We start from the raw sequence: 26,545 nt of genomic DNA, 5'->3' as shown, positions 1-26,545 counted from the left end.
AGAGTTCTTGAAGGTCCAGAGTCCTATCAGGGACAACCCGATCATACCATTCTTGCCACTCCGGTCTCACCGTGGGCCAGCATTAGTGGGGGCGGTTCGTCCTCAGTTCCTCCAGTCAAGGCCACCTTCGTAAATGAGACAATAGTCTTCCAAATGTGGATATAGAGCTGGAAGTTCAGTAAGAATCTCCTTGAATATAGGCCCAAGCACATAGTCTTGTTGCACATGGCAACGAGGGATAAAGATGCGTTCGTCAATGGCGCTTTTTTCCCCAGCCTTGTACTTTTCACATTCTTCATCAATGATCCTTTTCAGGGCTATAGACGGGCTCGTACGTCTACGACTGGCACTTTCAATGAAGAAGAAGCCATTGATAGAATGCTTTCTCAGAAAACGAAGTTGGGAAAAGGAGTAGAGAGAAGTGGCAGACTGGTAAAGATAAAGGGTTTGTGTGTTGAGCGAGCAAGTGATTTCAGAGCACGAAATAAAAGGGTTTCAAAAGCCTTTGTGTCTGGAAGATTTATCGCGTAAGTCGTTAAAATACTAAAAGTACAAATACGAAGAGTTTCTTTCAATGTTGATACTTTTGGAGGGAAAAACACATCCCAGATGTTGATGCCAGCTTCGAAGTAAGATATTGGGCCCCGAAACCAAATTTTGACGCCAAAAGTAAAATAACAACGGCTTCAAGACAGAGAAGCTGGCTTCGAAGCACTTTCCATACCTAAAGATGTAAGGATGCTCAAGTATTTGTTCGCTTCAAAGGGATTAAAGACCTGTTTTAGGTTTCTTAATGAAAGAAATGTCCTTCGAAGCAAAACTTGGGACCCCTTAAGGATAGGAATTAGTGTTCGAAACATCAAACCAATAATTGGTTCATATATATACAGAAATGATCGTCTTTTTAGACTAAAACAGTGCAGCCCCAAAAGGAGCTTCCATATTTTTGGAAGTATGAACTGTTGTTTAAGGCAAAAATTGTCAATTTAAAACTGATTGATCATACTAAACATGACCATATGTTGGTTATGATTAAAACAAGCTTTAAGGGGTAAGATTGTTAAATTCGAAACACTGATTCTGAATAAAAATCAACGAGAACTGTCAACTATATTCCATAAATTGAAAAAGTTCATGTTGGTTCTTTTTAGTGCTTCATTTAAAACGATTGAGTTCAGATTCGAAGGATAAGATTGTTCAGTTCGAAGCCCTGAATTTGCTTTTAAAGACAAACGGAGACAAGATCAAACAATGCCAAACAAAGGAAAAAGTCTTAGTTGTATTTAAGCAAAAGCAATTACATCGAATGGCCCTCTTTAGGTACAAACTCAAGCTCATAAAAATAGGGAATGGAATAAATAACAAGATCATGAAATTTAGTCCAACTCTGATCAATGAATTTCTGTTCTTTCTTTATTCTATCCTCTATTTCTTCGAGGATTGGCTGCATAAGTTGATGTGCTCTCACTTCATAAAAGAGCTCTTCAGCCTTTATTTCGAATGTTGTTTCTCTCAATCCTTGTTCCAACTTGCCTATATCCAAGTCATCCCAGTACGTAGAATCTTTATTCTTGAAGTCACCGAATTCTTCGATGAAGTTCTCTGCTTCGTACTGGGAATGAACTCGAAGGGACGAGAGTTGGTCCAAAGATTGAGTGGTGGCCATAGAAGTCCGATGCCAGTGGAGAAGCAATGGAAGTTGGTCCAAAAACATGTGAAGCTCTGCTTGGGCGAGGGGATTGAGGACATGACCCCGAGTCAGAATATCACAAGCCCATCGAAGGTTCTTGAGAGGGACTTCGTCCTCAAGAACATTGAAGGGCAAGTGAGAGAAGGCCATGAGTAGAAGTTGGGCTTGCTTCTGCTCAACTGGAATAGAGGAAGGTGGAGGCTTGTAAGGTAGAAAGACCTTATCTGCGGAGAGGGCAAGCTTCAGTCTCTCTGTCCAGCAAGGATTTAGCAGAGGAGAAGGTGTGGATGCTTCTATTTCAGGAGATGGAGCAAAGGCAGAAGGAACAAGGGCATTAATATAAACGAGTCAGCCAGAAGAGCAAAGTTTCGCCTTCTGGGCTAAGAATGATGGATTGTATCCTTGTGCCTTTTCTAGGCGTCGGGCATCGTGCACTATCTTTGTAGGCATGGAGGATGTGTACCATGCTACAAGCAGATTCTCCTCCAAACTGTGTCGAAGGTCGATGGGCACGTAAGGGTAGACCACCGAACTTCGCGCATAGGAAGGGAACTCTAAAGAGTTAGTGAACTCAACAAAGTGATGGTTGATTCGCTCCCTTAAATCACAGGCCTCAGGTTTTGACCAGCTTGTCCAGTCAAAAGCCCTAGAGAAAGAAGCTGTAGCCTCATCCCATACAGAGGGTGATGAAGAAAAACTTCCCATGTCTATATTTGTGACTTTCTGAATCAAATGATTGAGAGTAGTTTGTTCGAAGTCCAAGGGTGAGTCAGAAGAAAAACTTCCCATGTCCATATTTGTAAGTTTCTAAATCAGAGGATTAAGAGCAATGTGTTCGGAGTCCATGGGTTGATGATTTGCAAAGGCATCCATGACCTGAATATAGAAAGGTGGGTTAAGGTGGCTAATTAATGCATGGAGGTTCTTTCGAGGAGGAACAGCATCATCAGATGACTCTTCATGTGCTCGATCAATGGAGGAGAAAATTGATTCGGTCATAAAAAACGTATCAGTCTGTTCGAATACTAAGGTGGTGGGGGTATTCAAGAGATTGAAGGAGAGTTTAATGCAGATGATGAATGATAGTTGCATTTCTGGAAGAATGCAAAGCCCATGCACGTTCTAAGATGTGGATAAAAGACCTTGATCCACTAATATCACCAAGTATTGGGTATATTAGTGCGGGGAGTAATGTTGGCTACATATTTTGTACAAGCCAATTACAATTCGACGCGTGGCAGAATAAGGGTAATACAAGAAGACTATTCAAGTCTTCGATCCTGATCGCACACGTGGCAGTTAGTATTGGTTATTACGAGATCTGAGTAGCAGTGGATCAACAAAGAGATGCAAGGTGATGTGGCTTCAAACGGTTACCCACATTTAAATTCAAATTTATGAGGGAAGCCTAATTGCAAGTGATGGCGTGGTGTAGCTAATTATAAGGCAACATGATCAACGATCATGGAGGAGCAGTTCGACGGTTTGAAATGTAGTTTGATGGTCATCATTGACAAGTACAAAAAGCAGAGAAGGCCTCAGAAAAAGCCCCCAGACTCAGATCCAAAAAACTAGTCTTATTCTACTTATTTTCCTTCCCAGTTTTACATTTCCAGTCTTACATTTCCTGTTCTTTACATTACTGTACTTTAAATTCCTGCACTGCACTTCGTTCATAGGAGTAGTTTCAAGTAGTAGATTATTACTGTAAACCTCTACGAGGCTGAGTTTGGATCATTGTAAGTTTTTCATTTCAATAAAATGCTTTAATTGTTCTTCATTTAATTGATATCTTGCTTAATTCTCCTAAATCAAGCCACCAGTAAAAGTCCTTTTCATTGAGACTGAAAGAACTAAAACACAATCATCTGATAATTGGTTGGCAATTAATTTTCTGTAAAGACTGATTGATCCTTACTGACACGCTCATAATTACTAAAATAACTTTCGAAAATCAAAAAAACCAACACCATCACTATAAAGTTTTTGAATAATTACTATTTTTTTTTTTTTCCCGTTTTGTATAGGATAGTGTAATGATGTCACTGACCCATAATCTGACCTCAAATTATGCAGATAAGACATTAGATTACAGACTCTCATTTATATTTCACAACAGAAAATTAAAATCAATAAATAAGGCTCCGTTTGGTAAGAGTTTTAAATTATAGTTCTATCCATTGATTTAGGTGTGTTGTTTGTTTTGAGGTTTCAAATCATAATTTTACACCCATTTTTCAAAACTCAATTCCAAACATAATCATTACTTTTCAAAACTCATAACCAAGCACATAATTCAAAACTCTTTTCAAAACTCAATTCAAATCAATATTTTAATTTTTTAAATATTTTAAATATTTTAATATTTAAATATGTTAGAATTTTTTTAATTTTTTTAATTTTTTGAATATTTTTAAATATTTTAATTTCAAAATATTACGATTTTAATTTTTTAAAATTTAAAATATTTTATAAAAATAAATTCAAACTCTATTTTATAAAAATATTTTTAAATATTTTAATTTTGTTGTTATGTATTTGGTTACGATTTGTGTGTAGAGTTGTGAAAGTAGCATGGAGTTTCAAGTTATGTGTTTGGTTATGAGTTTTAAAAATAATTTCTTAATTGAATTCTGTTTTATGTGTTTAGTTACGATTTGAGTGTAAAGTTATTTTTAAATTTAAAATATTAACATTTTAAATTATTTAAATTTTTTGAATACTTAAATTATTTAAATTTTTACGATTTAAATTTTTTGAATATTTATTTTAATTTTTTACTTATTAAATTTTTTAGATTATTTAAATTATTTAAATATTTATGATTTAAATTTTTTGAATATTTATTTTGAAAAAAAATTATTTCCTTTGTAGTATTTTTAATTAAAAATTGATTATTGTTATTTTCTGTTAATAATAAATTTTTTTAATTGAATTTTAAAAAGAGTTTGATTATGAGTGTTGATCAGAATTTTTAATAGTGCGCAAAATAGTGTGTTTTGTTATGAGTTATAACAATTTGAATTAAGTTTTGAAAACTCTTTTCAAAACTCATAACCAAACAAATTTTCTTACTTCATATGTCAAATCAATTTTTTAAAACTCAATTTCACACTCAATTTAAAACTCAATTCAGCACTCTATTCAAAAATCATAACCAAACAAATTTTCTACGCTCAAATCATAATTTTACAACTCACAAACTCAAAATATAACGCATACTCTCAAATTATATTTACAAAACTCTACCAAACACAACCTAACATTTTCAAAATTTGGGTCCACAATCACAGTAGAGGAGATTTTGTAAATCCTCCAGCCATTTAATGAGTTCACGAGTTGGAAATTCTCTCTCTTATCCCATAATCAATCCAACTCACTACTTAATTGTTGTTAGTTGGCGTAATTATTATTATTTGTTTTATACCACTAAATTATTTTTGTGCAAAATTCAAAAAAATTTGTACTCTCATCTCTCTTCTATCGCGAATTTCAATTTTTTTTTTTTAATTTTCATTTGAAATATAAAATTGTTAGAAATGGAAGTAAACACGAAATTTTCTTTTAATGATTAATTTTAAAAAGAATAAATTTTATTATTAATTTTCCTAGAAAAAAAAAAGTATAAATAAAGATTGATGAAATTAAATTTTTTTTTGAATAATCCCCCTTCTTATCTTTCAAACTTATCTTAATTTTTGTATTTTCAAGAGGTTTCACTCCTAATTTAAAATATGGTGGAGATTAAGTCGAGTGTACAGTTAAATGTTAATAAGCGTCTAATGAAACGAAGAGTTTGAATATGTAAAGTGGTCAATACTATCGAAGTTGCTTCTAGGGTATGTGTTACATAATTACCCAATATGTATGAAACAAAAAACACTTGTACCCGAATTAGTTGGGATACTTCCATTACCAAATATATATACAACAATGCTATAGAGTTCTAAAAGTAGAGCTCTAAAAATAGCTCTACTGAGCTGGCATGCCTCAAAAAAAAAAAAAAAAAAAAAATCAAGCTAAAACATCACATCAAGTTGGGCCCCATACAATTTCATGTCATTAGTGCATAGTTTAGAGCTCATTTCCTAGTGCTCTCAAGCATTTTTCATATATATATATATTTAAAATAATAAAATTCAACCTTTCAATGTTACTTTAATCAATGGTTACTGATTGAACAAAATAATAAAATTCTATAGATAAGTCGAGCTCGAGTTAAAAAAATATGTGTATATATATATATTAATATGCTTATTAAGAGAAAAAATAAAAAATAAAAAAAGTAACTCTCATATTATTTATAAATTTCATTAATTAAATATGTAAATTTGTCCAAATACCAAACAAATTTTCTTTTACAAATCAATCGGGCAAAAGAATTTTTTTTTTCAGGAAAAATTCAAATTAAACATGAACAGTTGGGCTCACCAACCCCACAGCCAAAATTGAGATTCCACTGAAAAGTTAGAATTACCCTTTGGCTTTGACGTGGCATAAAATGATATGATAGTTCTATAGGACAGAAACGCAACATGCTTACACGGCAAGAAAAAGTATTTTTGATGATTAAATTTTTAGTCGTTAAAAATTTGTTTTTAGTTGTCGAAAGTTGAGTTTTTACTTTCAGCGACTAATTTTTTAGTTGCTCCTTTTGTCGCGTATATATGATCGCTGGAGGTATTGGCGACTAAAATTTTTTTAGTCGGCAAAAAATAACTCTTTAGCGACCAACTTTTTAGTCGTCAATAGTGATTTACACTTTTTAAAATCACACATTTGGCGACTAATCTTTTAGTCGCCAATAGTCTATGAATCGCCGACTAAAGGGTTTAGTCGCCCAAAATAAATACTTTTGGCGACTAAAATTTTCGTCGCCAAAGGTCCTTCCGTGAAAAAAAAAAAAAAAACCAATTTATTTGCTTTTTTTGAGATTCGAACCACCAACCTCTCCAACATTCGAACCGCCAACACCTTTAGCAACACGCTCCCTCCACTATGCCACTTCAACATCACATGAATATATGTGCAATATATATTATTTATATAGTATATTGACCGGTATTAATACAAAACTATATATATAAATATAATTATTTTTATTCAATATAATTTATGTAAAAAATAAATTATTTATTAAAAAAAAATTAGGCCACTTTTGGCGACTAAATCCATTATTTAGTCGCCAATTCTATTATTTTGGGCTACTAATTAATTTTTTGTCGCTAAAAAAATAAGTTCAAATTAAAAATAAACAGTTTTGGCGACTAAATCTGTTTTTAGTCTCCAAAAACGTCCCCTTTTGGCTACTAAACTGAATTTTAGTCGGCAATTGACTGTTTTTAGCTACTAATTTATTTTTTGTAGCCAGAAAACCTCATTTTCAGCGACCAATCTGTTTTTAGTCAGCAAAACACCTATAATCGGCGACGAAAATATTTTTTAGTCGCCAAAACCATCACTTTTGGCTACTAAATTATTTTAGTCGCCAAAAACCGTCACTTTTGGTTACTAAACAACCTTTAGTCGCTAAAACCCCTATATGCGGCGACTAAACTCTTTTAGTCGGCAAAAGTGTTCAATTTTGACGACTAATTTCATTTTAGTCGCCAATTCTATTACTTTCAGCGACGAAAAATAAAATTTTAACCGCCAAAAACGTTTTTTCTTGTAGTGTTAGTTGGCTTCATTAGAGGAGCCATGTCTTTGGGTCCATTCGTCAGAATATATAAACCCAAACCCAACTCTCTCTCTCTCTCTCTCTCTCTCTCTCTCTCTACATTTGCTCATAAAAAAGGCTTAGGTTCATTTTCTCTCTTTTCTTCTCCTCTCTTTTTGCATGGCACTGTACTTCTTCCTTCTTAGCAACTAAAACATCTCTCTCTCTCTCTCTCTCTCTCTTCAAATCTCTGTTGTGAAATGGGTTTTGGGTTTTGATCAGTTCTACTGATTATTCTCATTTGGTTTGTTTTCTGTTTTTGTTTTTGTGATCTAAAAATCAGTGTTGAAAACCCACTTTGTATGTTTTTGGTGAAGTACAGGTGTCCTTGTCTTGGATTGCGATCATGACGCTTGGTAATGGTGGTGACTATGAATCTCAGAAGATGTGAGTTTATGATATGCTTCAATGTTTTTTTTTTTTTTTTTTTTTGAGAAAAAAAGGTTCATTTTCTTTGTTTTTTATTCAATCTTTTTTCTCTGATAATTTTGAAAGTTTATTTTGATTTTCGGGCTTGATATATAGGCTCGACGTCTACATATATGATTATCTAATGAAAAGGAACATGCATGAGGTTGCTGCGATTTTCGCCCGAGAGGCTAATATTAGTATCAGTCCTCTTGGTATGTGTTCTCACCCACCTTTTTTTTTATTTGTTTAATTTTATTATATTTTAATTTTTCATTTTTGAGTTTTTTTTTTTCTTTTTTCTTTGTGTGTGTGTGTGTGTGTGTGTGTTTTGGCTAATTAATGTGTTTTAATTATCCCTAGGTTTTATTCCTTAATTTTAATGGTGGTGTTCTTTGATTAGATACCAATTTGTTTTATGTAATAAGAGGCAATAAATTAAATCAATTGATTGAGTGCTGCTTGGATAGTATGTAATTAGGGCATGTATGGCTTTAATTATTTTTGATTTTTTTTTTTGTTGGGATTTTTGGTTTCAGTTTTGTGCTGCATGATGAATTTTATGATATATGTGGGTTGTGTTGTATGAAACATGGTTATTATGAAAAGGGTTGATCTTCTCGTCAATCCACGTCTAGATTGAAAGGTGTTATCTGAGCTCATAGGTATCATTTCGATAATATAAGTTGTTCATTTTCTACTCATAGGTATCATTTCGATAATATAAGTTGTTCATTTTCTACATCTCTGCGTGTATATATACAAAAGTTAGTTGATCTAATAATAGTAGCCTTTTTCATTTTATCGAGCGTCTTTCTAAAAAATATATCTTTTGTTAGGGCCAGTGGGGTCGACCACGAGTTGGAGACAAATGTGATAAAATATGTCACACCCCAAATTCGGGAATGACCGGCCGTGGCCTACAGAGACTTAGCCCAAGGCATACGTAAGCCTAAACATGAACCCAAAATCATAAAAAATAAATGTGATGATAACCCAGAAATAAATAAATCAACACTCAATCTAGTGACATATCACAAGTGAAAAACAAGTCATAACCAACTTCCTATATATATATATATATATATACTAAATGGGACAAAAACCGCCCACAAAATAAAATAATTCTAAATAAAACCCAACCACAATGTATGCACAAAACTCGACAAAGCAACCTAAAACAAATTAAATAAATGCCTTAGAAGTCCATGCAATTGAGTCCTCTCTATGTCATGAGTCCACTCTAAGTCCTTCTAACACTTGGAAATGGTAACAACTAAGTCAGCTGATAACTCAGTGAGTAGCAACATGGATAGTAAATACAGTTTTGAAAACAGGGTTCAATTCCAAAATAAGATATATATATCACAGAAACTAGATTGGCATACAGTTTGTTTAAAAAAGAAGGTTCCACAGTTCAACACTTAAAATACTCATGTCTCGCAAGAACATGATAAACGACATTTTTCACTTAAAACAGATTATAACATGAACACCAATAATTTTCTGGGTACCAAGAAAAACAAATAATATGCCACACAGTTCTCAAGGCTACAAGCCTCGTTGGATCCAATACCGAACTAAAAGTCATCCTCAAGGTGGCACCTGGGCCTTTTCTCAAAGGCGATCCGATTGAAGGTCACCTACATTTTTTTAAAGGTCTTTTCCTTACAATCGTTGAGCACTAGAGTCATCACGGTCCAACCCGGATCTGTTCCTTAGTGGCCAGAGTCACCACACACAGTGGAATAATTTCCCTGGACTAAATACACACATGGTCCTAATAATCAAAACACATCAGTTTCGCAAATGGTAGTTCATCATTATAAACATGAGACCAAAACAAATAGTTTACAGTATGCCAAGTTCACACATGTTTCAGAAATAATTTGATTCCATTGATAATATAATAATTTATCAAAACAGTTTAGTCTTAAAACAACAATTTAATTTTCCAACAGTTCAGGGTAGGGGAACATTTATAAAAATACGTAGCATGAAACTACTCACCTGAAACCGAAATAATATAATCCTCGAATAGAGTATAAAAGTTCAACTAGTGCCCTGAACAAAGTATTAAAACTACACGTCACCACTGATTCAAACAAACTAATAGGAATAATAAACTAAGTAATCTCAAACTTATAGCGCACTAACACAGCTCAACCCAACTCACCGTTACTCTTGAATATTACCTACGTTCATGTTCTTCAAGGTCTAAAATCACCCAAGACATGGGTTCAAATCAAAACTTAATTAAAAATAACTTTAAGAAAAAACAGCGTTTTAAACAAGTTTTCTCAATCTATTCGCTAACTTTGAAAATTACAAAACCCACTCCACGCTATTCGAAAAATTCCAAAAACCTCCAGATATCAACTAATATATCCTAAGTTTCAAACCCAATTGGTTTCACTTGATTTGCTTATCAAAATAATTATTTACAATTAATTATATCCAAACAGGTTGTTTTCTGCAGCACTTTAAAGAAATTGACGGTTTTCTTACTATACACGAGCAATCAATGCAAGGCAAAAAACGTACGAAACTAGACTCGTAACCGGTTCTAATGACACTAATTTGATAATTTTTAGATTTATACCTAAAGAGAACAACACTCTCGAATTTACTGTTTTGGACCGGTTTCCTGGACAGATTTGAATACCTCAATTTATATGGATTTTGACTCCCAAAAATTATGAAAAAATTCAGATGTGCAATTCAATATGTAATTAATCTATTGTAAAAATTTCAGTTCAAAATTCATTCGTTTAATATGGTTTCTTAATTTTTAAAGTTTGTGATTCTGTGTAGAATTTTTGGACTAAAAATTACACAATTCTTTATGCATGAATTTAACTCCTCAGATTTCTTAACAGTACATATATATATATATATATAATACAAAATACATAAACCTACAACCTCTCCATCAATGAACTAAATAATAATAGAGTAAGGATAAAGAACAAAAACAAAAGGAAGAAGAGAGATAAAGACCTACCATACACCCAAAAATCCTTCTTTGTTTGCAACCCTTTCTTTTTCTTCTTCTTATTTTCTCTCAACCCTTCTCTCCCGTGGCTGCTGTGTTTGCTGTTGCTATAGTGTAGATTAGGAACCCTAGGGTTGTTATATATTGTAGGAAAATGAATCAGAGCTCGAAATTGAGAGGCTCGAAACGGCTCGAATTTTTTTTTCCTTTTCAAGCAAAGGAGCTCTGCACAAACAGAGGGAAGAGGAGAGGAGAAAGAGGGAGAGAAGAGAGGAAGAAGAGAGGAGAAGAGAAAGAGGAGGAGGCAGCACAACCGCCGCCGATCGTCGCAGCACCACCTTCTCGCCGATCGTCGCAGTTGCAGCACCACCGCCTCGCCGATCACAGCTCGTCGCAGCACCACCGCCTCCGCCGCTCCTCCGCCACTGGTTGAGGCCCCCTCCTGTCCAGTTCTCCCTTCTCCCTTCTCCCTTCTCTCTTCCCTTCTTCTTCTTCTTCTTCTTCTTCTCCTCCCCTCTTCTTCTTCTTCCCTCTTCGTTTCTGATTGAACAAAAACACAGGAAAAAGAAAAAAAAAAAAAACAAAAAAACACCAAAACGACGTCGTTTTGGTGTCGAGCCAAATTCGAGCCAAAAAATTTCGAACTACGTAGCACTGCCGTATATTGTATTAGGCAACTTAGGGTTACTTTATATATCTAAACAAAAGGCTCTAAATTATTATCTCTTTATATTATTTTAATTTCTATCTCCATTAAAATATAAATATTATTAGATCAAAATATGCTTACTAATTTGGCACTTAAATTTATTTATTTATTTATTTTTAAATAATAAATCTTACTTCTAAATTAAAGACTTTTACCATAAATTTATTTTATGTTTAAAAATTAATTAAAAGACCTTCCAAATATTTCATTTGCACTTTAGGATTCACCACCAAAATATTTGAGATTGTAATATTATTATTTAATTATTTACTTAATTTTTACATTTGGGTTCTCACAAAATAAAAATATAATTTATTATTAGATTGATCTAATTTATTTTTTTTATTTTTTTTTATAAATGATATACACAAAAAATTTTACAAAATGAACAATAATTTTAAATTGATTTGGACTAGAGAGAAGCCTAGGGGCTTCAAAAAATAAGTCCTATTAGTACCAAGTACGCAATGTGTACTGGTACATGACTTTTTATATGCGCACTAGGTACATGAAATAAGTAATTTTTATTTTTTTAATAAAAAAAGCATCCCAAAAGTATCTAGTATAAAATATTTACAGATTAATGATAAACTTTGCATGTAATGAAGTATAAAGTGATAAAATTTTTCATTAATCAGTAATTAATTGTTAAAAAATCGACTAAGCAGTAATTTCCTTTTTTAAAATTTAGCTTTGGTTCCTTACAAATTTTTTATTGTAATAATATTTAATTTTAATTATACCTTATTTCTCTCATTAAAATGTGAATTTTAATTAACTAAATCATTTAACTAGTTTTTACATTACTCCAAATTAATATATATATATATATGCATATATATACGAATATACTGACTTATATTCCACTTTACCTTTTATGTTGTTTTATTTGAAATTTTATTGTATATACTGTTGGAAATGATAGAAAAATTCTAGGTAAAACCATAATTTTTTCTCAAGTTTGATCTATTTTTTAGGTGGGCCCCGAGCGTCAATTTACTCGGGTCAAAGTGGTAACGCGTTCTATGCCGCGTTGTGATTCACGTGGTATATTTGGTTGCTCAAAACCATTACCGAGTGAATGAGAAATTGAAGCCAAAGTGTGCTCTATGAAAATGGAGTTTTGGTGAAAATTCTTTAAGGTTGTAAATTGGCTTGTCCCACATTGATTTGGTGGGAAGTTTTGAAAGGGTTTATAAGGCATGAGTTTGGTACTTGGGGTGTGCCCCAAGGGGTACCCAAGTGTTTTAGAGGGAGAGGTTATGGGCAAAATGGGCTAGACCCATTGGACCCAAAAATCACCACACACGCGCGCCGCCGCCGTTCGGTCAATTGCGGATGCGTGGTGTGTGGTTGGGTTGGGCTTGTTCAGCCCAATACTAATCTTTTTGGGCCAAAAATATTTGAATTTAATTTTATTTTTGGTAAAATAAAATCCAGAATTCAAATTAAACTGATTTGAATTTTCTGTACATCCAAGCAGGGCCCTTCCCGTTTTCAAACAGAAATAAACTAGTTTGGAATTAGTGCACACCCAAACAAGGCCCTTCCCATTTTTTGCTATCTGTTTGAATTATTAACAGATTCAAATCTATTTGAATTCAAAACCAACAGGTATCATACCTGTTCAATTTAAAACCAAGAGTCACCTTTACATCTATAAATAGGACCACTCTCATTTGATGTTATTAATTCAGAAATTTCGTATTTCACCTCTGCTTATTCTATTTTTCATTTTGTTGCATTTTATTTCTGAAAGAAAGAGTGTAAACACTTAGTGTGTTCGTAAGACAAACAATTTGTAGTGCTGCTATTGTTTGTGGTAGATCATTTCATCCTGAGAGATAGACGTCCAAATTCTGAAAGCACCGTGGAGAGGACGAATCTATCTTAAGGACACAGTGTTAAACACTGGACTTGATCAGATAGTTATTCAAAAGAAATTAACCAAGTAAGTTGTTTAATTTTTATTCCGATTTTAATTTTGCTTACTTAATCAGATTTTAATTTTGTTTTTGTAACAAAATAAAATCTGTTTTTATTTATTTATTTTTATTTCGAGTTTGATTTTTGTAATTAAATAAATTCTCTCCTTTTTTTTATTTATTTATATTCTTGTTGTTGTTTTGTACACAACAGAATTTAATTTATTTAAATACAGTGAAGATTGTCCAACATATACTATATACACTGCTAGAAAATGAACTTTTAGCGGCATTTTAAAAACGCCGCTATAGGTAGTCAAAGCGTCGCTAATTCTTTTTGTGACGTTTAGTACCAAACGCCGAGGACGCGGCCGTCGCTATAGCTTTATGGCGTTTGAAAAACGTCGTTATATGCCAAATGTCCTGCCCTATTTATACTGTGACGTCACTATGACATTTAACGACGTTTTGGAAACGCCGTTAAAAGCATTTATACATTTTAAAAATCTATCCGTTGGGGTAGGTATATAGTGACGTTTAAAAACGCCGCCATAGCCTTTATTTTTATTTTTTTTATTATAAAAATTGTGCTAATTTTATATGGATGAAAAAAATACCTGTCATAAACAATTATTAAGAACTAATAATTGATGTTTATCAAAATAATAAATAAACTAAATTTGAAAACAAAATTAAAAATAAAAAACAATGCAATAAGATGTGATACATGTACAATTACAGAATATATCTAGACACAAAATATATTAGAAATCCGTGAGGATTTATTTACAAAGTCAGGCTTGAGAACTCGTGCAGAAAGCAGAGAAGACAACCATACTCCTAATGACACAATACTGATAGTAGCAAAAGCTAAACAAAAATTTCTTTCTGAACGAGGCAAACTTTGCCAATCTGTCCTCCTGCAAAAAGTCACAGCCAGGACCAAATTAGAAAGGTTAATATCAGTACAATAGATTGACACATTAGATTAGAATGAAAAACATTAGATTAAATTAACTTAATGCATACAAGTGCATACCCCAAATCAACAATGATGATGCTGACATTATCTTGTGAACGTCGGTCCTGTAATATAGATAAATTCAATTAATCAAATCTATATAAATGAGCCAAAAAGCCAAGAAGCCACAACCAAGTTAAACACATCACCCATAGAAAATTAACTTCACCTCTCTCTCCTAACAGACAAAGGGGTAAAACACATCACCCATAAAAAATTCAATTAATCAAATCAATATAAATGAGCCAAAAAGCCACAACCAAGTTAAAAGAGTGAAAAGTTTAGTGGCAGTACCATATTCTCATTGAAGCACAATATTGAAGCTACATTACCACAGCGATAACAATAATTTGGAGCAGACCATACCTGATAAGCCAAGAAGCACACAGTAAAATTAATTAAAATATCACCAAATCTGAAGTGATGTTATATACACTAGTCATGTTACAGAGACTCAAGTCCCCCTATCAAGTATAAATAGAAAAAGCAAACTATTTACCAGTTATCGATCTTTACATGCATGACGAGAGAATTGTAAGTGTTGACCCAAAATGCAATCTTGGCATTGGTTTCCATCTGTGCCACATTCACCTTTTCCAGTTGTTCCACAAGAACTCTGATATAGAAAAGAAGAAATAAATATTAACAACCTTTGCATCCAAACAGTATGCCATAATCATAAGAGTCTCTCTTTTGGGGTCCGGTAGGGAGGAAGTTGGGGTTTAGAACCATCTGGACTGGTCTACTCAACTCAAAAAGCTTTGATCACAACCTCTTAATATCAACTACAAGGGATCATCTTTGTCCCCATGCTCTATGTAAATCCATTTACATAATTAAATCCAAATCATATCCTTTTTCATAGCCTCAACCTAAGTTCTTTTGGCCTTCCTCTTGATCTTTCAATAAATTCAACCTATGTTCATCTGACCTGAACTGCAAACTATGTTCATTTTTCAATAAATTCAATCTGTGTTCCTATAATAAAATCATCTGACCTGAACTGGAACCAGGATTAGCATGAAACCTCCCACGGATTGGATCAGATCTGATTTGAACCCTAAGAACTTACAAGTTCAAAACCCTAGGCAATCTAAAGATTCTTCTTTTTACTTCCAGAGCTGCAGGAATTTGTTTGGGAATGGACCGTTCGAAGCCTGGATTTGGACTCAAATGGTATTTATAGTTTAAACATGAGGAAAACGGGAGGGTTTTGTTAAGTCACCAAACAGAAGAAAGAATGCCAAACGGGACCAAATGCAAATGGAGAGACTTGAACCCAAGACCTCCCCCCAACCTAGGCTCTAATACCATGTTCAATCACCAATTAAGCAATTAGCAAATGGGCCCAACAATGCATATCAAGCTATTCAACAGGTTTCAAGTGAACCTTGATTCAATTCACACCCTATTGGACATTTTAAATTCCTCCACACATGGGGAAAGAGAAAATCAACACTGTTGAATTCCTTTTTTTGTTCCCCACCTTTTTGCACCACTTTTTAATAAGGAAGGGTACCTGTAGTTGTTAATGGCATAAGATGCACGAGAGAAGTGGTTCTTATCAGTTGATATTGAAGATATTTCAACCATGGATTTGCAAGACCAGTCCCTATCCTCACTGATACCACTTCGTTTTAATGTTGTTGGATTTGCAGAGACTGAACTACCAAGCCAGCAGTAGACAGCAGCCATACACCTAACCATTTCCTCAGACAACTTGCTTGGGCACTGGTGGAGATGATCTTTCAGGGTTCGCAGCACTGAAGTTTTGTTCATAGTTGGAAGCATTTCTTGAACCTAATGCAAATAATTGAGATTACAGATAGAAAAACAAGAAGTCACTAGTATTTTGACACTTAAGGAAATTCATTCTGATTTGTTTGCCCACAACATTCAATGACAAATTAATCTAATAGCATGGAGTTGTTAACAACAAGAACAACATATAGAAGGCTGAAGCTGTTACAGTCATCAAAAGAAAATGGAAATGCTGGAACCACTCAGAGGAGAAGAGGAGAGGGACTTCAATTCCAGCTCTAGTGTTGAGAAATTGTAAAGGAAAACTAATCCTTAAATTGATTCATATGTGATCTGATCTTCATATGTGATATTCTTTTGTGATCTGATCTGATCGTCATATGTGATCTGATCTGATCTTCATATCTCAATATCCTTAAACTAATCATAAAGATGGTAATAACATAGCTAGAAGATTTATTATGGATATTGATTCATATGTGATCTGATCTTCACCGGGTTGCCAGACAGGAAAACTAATCCTTAAATTGGAAATATCAATGGCATTAGATATATAGGCATTATATATGTGTTGAGTATGCATAATGGTCAGGATTCACACCACTCAATAGTGCTGAATATTTTGTAAAGGTGACCAAAGCGACCTTAATTCCTGGTTCACAGCATCTGGATGCTAATAAAAAATTTCAGCATTTTTTGCATGGTTTTAATTAATATTTGATATTTCAAATAGCAGAATGGTTGCTCTAGATTCGTTTTTCCAGAAGATCTAAAAAATTTGAGGTCTCTAACTCCAGTTACCTGTGTAGCAAAATGCCTGTGTCCAGGAGATAAAGTACTAGAAGCACGACCCATTGCCCTTTCAAGCATCATCCGCATAGATTTCTCTTGCTGAAAACGTAATTGCAGCTGCTCAATCTGCAAATCAATACATCATTTGTGAAAGAAAGTTGATACATGGAGATTATCAAAACATGAAACTGATGTGTAACTGCAGATTAATGCCGTAGGCAAAACTCAGTCTATGATAATGTGCTCAACAAGCTCAGTGTTTTGTCATCGATGACAAGAAAGTTCAAGAGATTTTGAGAAGATCATATCATATCCATTAATGTTATGTGGAGCCAGTCAATCTATATAGATTGCTTCACAATATGATTCACAGCCATTATACCCACTCTGTATACATAAAACCATATTGTATCAAATATTTTCAAAAATAGATCCAGCCAAAACTTCAAGTATGGAGCTCCAAGGGACCAAATAGGAAAGGATACAACACAAATTCATGTAAGCCTGCATCTAAAAATTCATGAAAGGAAGACATCAAAAGCTTACATCTTTTTCCAACGAGTCCCAATGTCTTGATGTAGTAGCAGTGTTAATGTTGATGGAGTATCCGTGACGAGGACTTCGTGCTCCACAAGTCACGATAGTCATTATGACAAAAAAAAAAAAAATGTTTTGATAGATGTACAAACCTCTCCACCTGGAAGACGAAGGTGTTCAGACCATAGCGTAACGTGAAGACTCGAATAAAATTTTCCTGCCTTCCAAGGCTTTCCTCTCATACATGAATCCACAAATTCTTTGTCTTCAATAAGTACACCAATCTGAATCAACAGCATTTTTGTTAACAACTAAGAGAACTACTACAAAAAAGTGGTGGAGATTTGTACATTAAAATGGAAGGGCATATCATAATAGATGTGTAGTTTGTCAAGAAGAAGTTGGAGTTGCTAGTAATATGATTGGTTGTGACTAAACGGAGAAACAATTCAAGAAGTCAGCAATAACAACAAAATTCCGTGTGTTAAGAACAGCAATCTGAAAGTAAAGAGTTGTATCTACTACTTTAGTTATTAATTTGTACATTTTAAAGGGGTAAAAAAAATTTGAATTGTTCAACAACTTGTATTATTGAGAAATTGTGACTTATCAATCCATCTGTGAAAGTTGTTCTCGCTTGAACCAAAAAAAGGTAATACTCATGTAATGTAGACGCAACAAAAGAACTCAAAAATAAGAAAGTTATCACAAAAGTCTATCTAATCTTATAATCTGTAGATCAGATTATTCCACCACTCTTCTGATTGCAAAGAGCATCAATGGCTCACTTCACAATTTTATTTATTTATTTTTTTTTTGGAAAAAAAAATGAACAAAAAGAATCCATAGATGCAAAATTTTCAAACTTCCATTATGCAATCAACTACGAGATAAATCATACTGTATCCGGTTCTGCAATTTAAAACAGCTGGTCAAAGAATAGAAAACATTAATTCAAAAGGATCCAAAAGTTTAAGTTGATACCTCAGAATCTCTTAATCCAAGTAAACTCCTGTTGTTTATATTAGCTAATCCTATCAAGGATATGCAGTGAAAAAGACCACTCTATCAAATTGATTGAACAATCAAAATCAAAAGAGCAGTTTTCCTTCAATATTTGTTGATTATGTAGTAATAGTAGTATATTGAACTCAATTTTGCTTACTTTGAAACATAACAGAATTTCAACCTTTGTAAACACAAAAGGTAATTATAACAGAAACGTAATATTAGCAACATACTCAAGCAAAACATTCAATTGCTTCTATTAGCAGTTTTCCTTCATAGATTCAATTGTGTAATCTAACTCTGTGGGTGAGCTGTCAGGGTTAATGTAATAATATTATTATTTTCTCTGTAAACTTGCACTGAAAAAAGTTATGCCAAAGCAGAATTCAAATGTGAGAATCTGAAAAAAGTTCCATAAGCATATCTCACCTTCAGCTATGTCCTCTCACCTCACCCAACATTCTGTCAGGTGCTCGAGCACTGTTCATGTGAATGGTTGAAATCCAATTCTCCACATGCTTGCCATTATGGCAATTCAGATGTGAAGTTTTTATATCTCTGTCAATCTACTTCTTTTGAGAAGGAGATAAGAGCTGGGTCCACAATCTAGCTAACAAAGGGATGATTCCTCAACCACAAGGTTGGTGAACACCTTATAATCCTTCTATTGGCCATCTTTATACCCTGTTGAACTAGTTTGCCATTGTCTTTGCACCCTATTGAGTTTAAATTTGCCTCTGATAAGGATTGCCTTCCCTCATTTCTCTCCCCCCCTCTTTTTCACTCATCTTGCAAAGCATGCCTCATTCTTAAAAAGGGACATTGACTATCTAGGGCATTCTATATTTGACAAAATAAAAATGAACTAATCTCTGATCTAAACAAAATTGAACTGGACTTTGTACTAAAAACATGAAAGGTATTGAGAGAGAGAGAGAGAGAGAGAGAGAGAGAGAGAGAGAGAAATATAAATGAACACCACATTTAACCTCAGAGGAGAGTCCTGTAGAGGAATATGAACAAGGTGATGAGGCAATCCATTAGCTTCAGGCATAAGATGACACATAAACTGTAAGCCCACTAATGATGAAAATGCAGTTTCTGCAACACAGTCCAAGAAAATTAAAATTTATGAACAGACATACAGAGTCACAAAGAATAAACAACAGAATGAATGTGAATATAGTTTTCCACAAGCATACAGCATAAGCATCTGGAGAGAATGAAAACAAGAAAAAAATAATAATAATAATAGGAGATAATTGGAAAACTTACAAGAAAGTTAAACAATTAGTAAACCACTTTCTCACAGGCAAAAGGTAAACCATTTTCTTACAGGAAAAAATAAATTAACAAAGAAATAACAATTTCAACGTTCTCAAGCTAAAAATATAAACTTCAGCATCTCATCATTACCTTCACCATCAAAGGCACGAACATGGAGAGTAGCAAGCCCATCTAAGTCAAGTTTGATGGAGTTGTGAAATATCTGCATCCTGGAGAAGTTGTCAATGTAAACTTTGCACCGAATTACCATCCCAGTATGTACATCAGTGGCATAAACAGCAGTCTCCTTTCGACCACTGTATGAAGCAATTGACCACAACCGGGCACTAGTTGAGCAGTGACCACTTGAATTGAATTCAGGCAGAACAGATAAAATGTCATGATGATCCCATGACCTGCCAAGAAAAATAAGTACTAAGTACCACCCAAGATAATAATAACAGTAATAGAAGTTATCAATGATTATAAAACACTCTAGTATAATTATAAAACCTAATCTCATGTGAATACCCCTCTAACTCTCAGGACTCAAAGTAGAAGCTTCTTGTCTTTGTTCTCTCAAATACCTTAGCAGTGTTTCAGCCTGCAAAACCAAACAATTAGGCATTAAAATTCATGCTGCCCGTCAAACATCATCACAAGGAAATTATAGGTAATTTTTATACATATAGTTAGCCAATGGATACGAACATAGATGTCCATAGTCTTTATTGTTCATCTCCGGACGACCTCCATGACGTCTGCTTGGCCGTCTTATTAGACAATAGAATATAAAAAAATCTGATAAAAATTCTAATTCAACGTTGAAATAAACGATATCAAATTACCCCTGTTATTAAATTTTTACTCAAAATTAATAAATTAATAAATTTTATGAAATCTATTTTCAAATTTAACTCAAACCATAATTCTTTCACTATCACATCAGTATGACTAATACATGCATAATGATTTCATCTAGTTAGCACATGCACAATGAGATAGATTTCTAATTTTATGACAGACTCATGTTAATTAAATGTGTCTACTTCACCTAAAAATATCATGCATATGTATGTTAATTCCATGAAGCCCCTCGAACAAAAATATCATGCATATGTATGTTAATTCCATGAAGCACTTTAATTAAATGATTTCATCTAGTTAGTCACATAATATGTAGCCGGACCCAGAGTCTCATTATCCCTCTCATATATAATCTGATTACTAGAACACCACACTTGACTGCAAAGTTGGAATCTGTAAGCCAATGGGAAAGAGGAATTCGTCAGATTTGGGCTTGGAAATGTGCTTTCAATTAACAAAAATCAAAATCATCCATGCATAACTCCTTATTCATATGCATTATATGGGTTCAACGCATTTTAATGGGTTCAATTATACATTACCTCGCTAAAAATGCTGATAGCCGTTCAACAGAACGACATCTAATTAATAGTATTACTATATCCATTGGTGAGGTTTGAGTTCGACTCCCATATTCCTACTGATTCTCTCTCTCTCTCTCTCTCTCTCTCTCTCTCTCTCTCTCTCTCACGCGCACGCACACACACACACACAAAAGAAGGGTCATGAAGGCACTTACAGACAGGAACACTACAATGGCAGGGAAAGTTCCTTTGAAGACAGCTCAATCCTGAAGGCAGAACACTAAAAGCAGACAAAGAATGCAAATTGATTATAAATGTGTTATATCTGGTGAATCTAAGCAGCATCAAGCACATGCATGTTTGACTACTGATAAAGGTGCTGGTTACCAGCTTATGGTGTTAAACACTAAACAATATAATGGAAAATGACTGAAATTTCCTTTAGCAACATTGAGTGTTCAAAGGCTACTGAACAAGGTCAAAAAGATACAGCAACGAGAGAATCACCTGTTGTTCGAACTTTCTATTGTGAAGTTATTGGCAACTAAATTACTGCATATTACATCCCAAAAAATCTCGTTGTTAGTTTCAATAGTATAAAACCAACGCAGAAGATATGATGAGGTACAAAATGCAATCTTAACAAATACTTTGCACTCAAAACTATTACAGGATGACAGGATGGTAAACCACAAAATCTGAAAATAAAAGCAGAGAGAAGGACCTTTTTTTTTTTTTAGGTTTTCTAGACGGTCAAGCAAATACTCCAAGGCACTGTAGTCGTTAGTGTTTACATTGGCTACAAATCGAGCAATATCCACTAGCTTGTTTATCTGCCATTCCAAGGTACTTTTAGCAACTTAATTTACACAAGGAAAACTCGAACAAATTAAGAAACCAAATTATAAAATAACTACGGAGAGGGAAATAATCCATACTTCATAGAGAAAGAGCCAGACAACTTTTCCTCAACAAGATGAGCAGAATGAGTAGAACGTCCGCCATTGTGATCACCATCTGAGAAAACTAAATAGTCAACTAAGTCCAAAAATGATCTCAAATCCAACAAATCCAACAAATGATCTCAAATCCAACAAATGTCATAATCACAAGCACATTTGGCATTTTCTCAAAACAAAAACACAACATATTAAGGAAGAATGACAAAGCAAACAAAAGAAGAAATTGAATAGGTTTTCCAAGAAAATAAATACCAAATCGAGAGAGACGAGAAGGAAGAGCTTGAGAGAGAGAGAAATCGATACCTCGATGGAGCTTCGAAATCAAGAGAGAGAACTTCAAAATCGAAATCGCTTTGAGATGAAATCACTGAGACTGATCTGAATCTTTGAATCTCAAAGACAAATCTCTGAGAGGGTTGACAGAGAGAGAGATCTAGAGAGAGAGAGACTGCTCTGGCGCTTCGAAATCGAAATCGCTCTGAGATGAAATCACTGAGACCGACTGAATCTCTGAATCTCAGAGATGAAACTCTGAGAGGGTTGATAGAGAGAGATCTAGGGAGAGAGAAAGAGAAACACCGCTCTGGAGCTTCGAAATTGAAATTGCTTTGAGATGAAATCACTGAGACTGATCTAAATCTCTGAATCTCAAAGATGAAGGATGAATCTCTTAGAGGGTTAACAGCGAGAGATCGATCTAAAGAGAGAGAGAGAGAGAGACACCACTCTGGAGCAACATCGTGAGATGAAGAAAGAGGGTTGTGAGAGAGGCGAGATTTGAAGCCGTGAGTATTCAAAATAAGGGTTTAGATAGGCTTTAACAATTATTTGCAGATTCAAAAGAGGCGCGTGAGGTCTAACGCATTTGGAGGCGTGTCTCAACGCCTTCTATTACAAAACGGCACCGTTTTATTTACAGAAATATGCGACGTTTTTAAAACGCCGCTAAATATTACGAAAAGCGACGTTTTAAAAAGTGTCGTTAAAAAAACGCCGCCAAAACCTATATTTCTTGTAGTGATATGAATTAGTGCCCCGGACGTGTGCTTCATAAGTTGTTGTCAGTCATATGATATCAATGTTGTGCTCAGGTGTCTCATTGTTCATTGATCACGCTTTCGCCATCCAAAGTATTAACTAAATGATTATTGTTTTACTTCAATGAAGCAGAATGAATTTTATCATATATTGACTAATTTAAATATGAAATTTACAATATATATATATATATATTTGTTTCAGTGTTTGATTCGCCAAATGGTTTCTTGAGTGAATGGTGGTCGATATTTTGGGATGTTCACTCCGCTAGGATGCCTATAAGTCACTTGGCCATGCCTGGTGGACCTTCTGTTCAGGTGTTATTTCTATCAACTTTGAATTATTTATTTATTTTTTAGAATAAATTACATTAAACTTCCTAAGCTATGAACTACAAAGAATTAGTGTGTGAAGATAGAATTACCCTCATATTTCTGGTTTTTAGGCAATGAGGTTGAATATTCCTTGTTTTAATTCTCAGGCAGCTCAAAGAGTGGTGAATGAGCAACTGAATAAGAGCCCTAATGTGCCAAAACCAAATGTGAACCATCAGAATTCTAGGAAACTCCCTAGTCCCGATTTCGACAACAACATGGTGGGGCAATCTGCAGCAACTATGAATCACCAACTATGAATCAACCACAATCTGTTGGATGCTTGAATGGGCTGTGTGCTGTTATGTTTGTTTGCTGGCTGAATGGGATGAATGTCAATGTCTTAGGTGGTTGATTGGGCTGTATGCTGGTCTATGTGCTGTTATGCTGTTGGAGTTGCGTCAGCTGCCTCTATCTGGTTTTCTGTTTTCTTTTTCTCTGTCTGTTGTTGTGGCAGCATTTTTTGCTTTCCTTTTTGTTGGTTCCTTACAAACTGGTGTTTGGAGCTTTGTGTTAGCTCCAAACTCCTCTTTATTGATGAATTTTATCATACCTTGTATGATTTCATCAATAACGATTGTTTTACCGATAAAAAAAAACTATGAATCACCAGAATTTTGGGAAACTCCCTACGAGTCATAGTTTCAACAACAATAAGACGGGGCAATCTTTTGCAGCAAGTGTGAATCACCATAATTCTATAAAACTCCCTATGAGTCCCGATTTCGACAACAACATGATGGGACAATTTGTAGCAAGTGTGAATCACCAGAATTATGGAAAACTCCTTATGAGTCCTAGTTTCGACAACAATATGATGGGACGATCTTTTGCAGCAAGTGTGAATCATCAAAATTCTGGAAAACTCCCTATGAGTCCCGGTTTCGACAACAACATGATGGGGCAATCTGCCGCGAGTGTGACTTACCAGAATTTTAGAAAACTCCCTATGAGTCTCGACTTTGACAACATGATGAGGAAATTTGCAACAAGTGTGGATCGCCAGAATTTTGGGACACTCCCTATGGGTCCCGATTTCGATAACAACATGATGAGGCAATATGCGACAAATGTAAAGGACCAAAATTCTAGAAATCTCCCTATGAGTCCTAATTTCGACAATAGCCTGATGGGACAATTTGAAGCAAGTGTGAATTACCAGAATTTCGGAAAACTGCCTATGAGTTCCGGTTTTGACAGCATGATGGGGTAATCTGCAACAAGTGTGAATTACCAGAATTCTACGACACTCTTTATGACTCTCGGAATCTTCTACAGCAAGTGTGTTAGCTTCAAAAAATTTTGAGGAAGAGCATTCAAAGATTCCTACTAAAGACTTGAACTCCAATATGAGACTTGTTGACGTTGATAACTTCACTCTCTCAAAGGCATCCTTAAGCCGTGCTAGGTACTTCCATAACAAATCTATACACTACAGCTTTGTTTGGTTCTGTGTAGTAAAAATGAGAAAAAATAAAAAAAATGATATTTTAGTCATTAAAATTAATGTAGGTGTATGCAAGATGCTTAAAATATCATGTTTATTGAGTTCAATGATCAAAATATTTTTCTCTGGTCAATTTTACTTAAAAATAGATTAATTTTTTAACATTTCAAAAAATTAAGGTTTAAATTGGTAAAATTAAAAATTCATATTTATTTTGTTACAAGATTCAAACTTTGAGGCGTCTTTTGTAATTTACCGTAGAAATTATTCCTTGCGTTAAAAAAAAAAAAAAAAACAAAACAAAAAAAAAAACTAAGAACTAAATTAGTGTAAAAAAATTTAAAAATACTAATCATTTTTATATCATTTTATATCTTTCGAAGGCAAAAACAATTTTTAAAAATTCAAATTTTTTTTTTTAATTTACCTTTTTGAAACTAATTTTTATTCTTTTAGAAAATTTCAGAAAAGTAATTTTGAAATCGAAACCAAATGGAGCCTACATATTTGCTTGTGTCATCATCTATAGAATGTTCATTTGGTTCCTTTTGTTGGTCCCTTTCATTAGAACTAGCTTCGAGGCCGGCTTTGACATTTTGGGCACTCAAAGCAAACTCTCGATATGGGACGTTTCATATATTTAAAAAAAAAAAAAATTGTAATCAAAAGATTATTTATTAATTTTTTTTAATATTTGAAAATACTTACGAAAATGTTACTTTCATATAAAATTAATAATTTTTATTTAAATATATAGCAAATTTTACAATAATAAAATGATCATAATAATCCAAGATCAAATATTAGATACAAGGTGAACAAATTATAATAAAATATTAATTAAATATAATCATTCTTGGATTTTTAATTACAAAATTGCTAATTAAGCTTTCATTCAACTTATCAAATTTATCCTTTCCAATAGATAAAATTATTAATTCATTCAATCTTCCTTATAACATAGTTGGTCAAATATAATATTTGATTAATTTTAAATTTGAAAAGTTTTTTCCGCGCAAACAATTGTGACTAACATAACTAATTGTATTATTTATTCAATCCATTTATTTAAGAAACAACTTTTGATTAATTTTAAATAATTCACCATATCAACTGTCAATCAGTTTTAAATGTTTACTAAACTTTTTCAAGGCCTGTGAAATTCACGTAGTTTTTTTTTTTGGACTAATATAATAACTTAAAAATTTGAAATCCTTTTTCTTATTCATTTTTTTGGGAGTCCAAAGCTGCAGCTTTGCAATTTCACATCTAAATTTTTGGATGGTTTGATGAATGAGAAAGATGGGATAAATTAAGAAAATGTTTACAAGTTAACGAAAGTAGCATTCTTGGAAGGAAACAACAGTATGAGAAACCTTCAAAAAATAATCTAAGTCATGAGTTTTATATACTATAATAGAATAGATTGAAGATTGTGAATAATGGTCTTGTTAAGGCTAGTGTAGAAATGAAAATGGACCAACTTGCTTTGCTTTCAATAT

At 33.6% G+C, this 26,545-nt stretch overlaps 1 protein-coding gene and 1 long non-coding RNA gene across 3 annotated transcripts; both read right to left on the bottom strand.

Annotated features, from left to right (window-relative positions):
- Positions 1–14,138: 14,138 nt before the first annotated feature.
- On the bottom strand, positions 14,139–18,022 carry LOC114306672 (uncharacterized). 2 transcript variants are annotated; one of them, XM_082892092.1, is made up of 7 exons: positions 17,710–18,022; positions 17,030–17,146; positions 15,987–16,267; positions 14,967–15,083; positions 14,762–14,833; positions 14,486–14,532; positions 14,139–14,366 (listed from the first exon to the last, which is right to left on the bottom strand). In XM_082892092.1, exons 1-5 carry the CDS (start codon positions 17,854–17,856, stop codon positions 14,791–14,793), a joined length of 705 nt encoding a protein of 234 aa, XP_082748218.1. In that variant the 5' UTR covers positions 17,857–18,022; the 3' UTR covers positions 14,139–14,366; positions 14,486–14,532; positions 14,762–14,790. The 2 variants fall into 2 exon arrangements, with proteins under 2 accessions (XP_082748218.1, XP_082748219.1); XM_082892093.1 differs by having other exon boundaries at positions 17,567–17,848.
- A 2,997-nt stretch (positions 18,023–21,019) lies between these two features.
- On the bottom strand, positions 21,020–22,306 carry LOC114285825 (uncharacterized). Its single transcript, XR_014343350.1, has 4 exons — positions 22,161–22,306; positions 21,947–22,055; positions 21,730–21,774; positions 21,020–21,502 (listed from the first exon to the last, which is right to left on the bottom strand). It is a non-coding gene; the product is annotated as an uncharacterized LOC114285825 (long non-coding RNA).
- Positions 22,307–26,545: the final 4,239 nt, after the last annotated feature.

The sequence above is a fragment of the Camellia sinensis genome, chromosome 10 (genome assembly GCF_055761805.1).
Source record: "Camellia sinensis isolate YWXY chromosome 10, ASM5576180v1, whole genome shotgun sequence".
Taxonomy (NCBI): domain Eukaryota; kingdom Viridiplantae; phylum Streptophyta; class Magnoliopsida; order Ericales; family Theaceae; genus Camellia; species Camellia sinensis.
Note: the sequence above shows the minus strand (reverse complement) of the source record. Positions and strands in the feature narration are given on the sequence as shown.

Bases quoted from the DNA above. Each gene is read 5' to 3' on its own strand.
- LOC114306672 (XM_082892092.1), bottom strand. From the start codon at position 17,856: ATGCTGTTGATTCAGATTGGTGTACTTATTGAAGACAAAGAATTTGTG. The intron at 17,147-17,709 runs GTTTGTACATCT...ATTGATTTGCAG, and splicing joins TTCGTCTTCCAGGTGGAGAG to ATTGAGCAGCTGCAATTACG. The intron at 16,268-17,029 runs GTAACTGGAGTT...TATTTGCATTAG, and splicing joins ACAGGCATTTTGCTACACAG to GTTCAAGAAATGCTTCCAAC.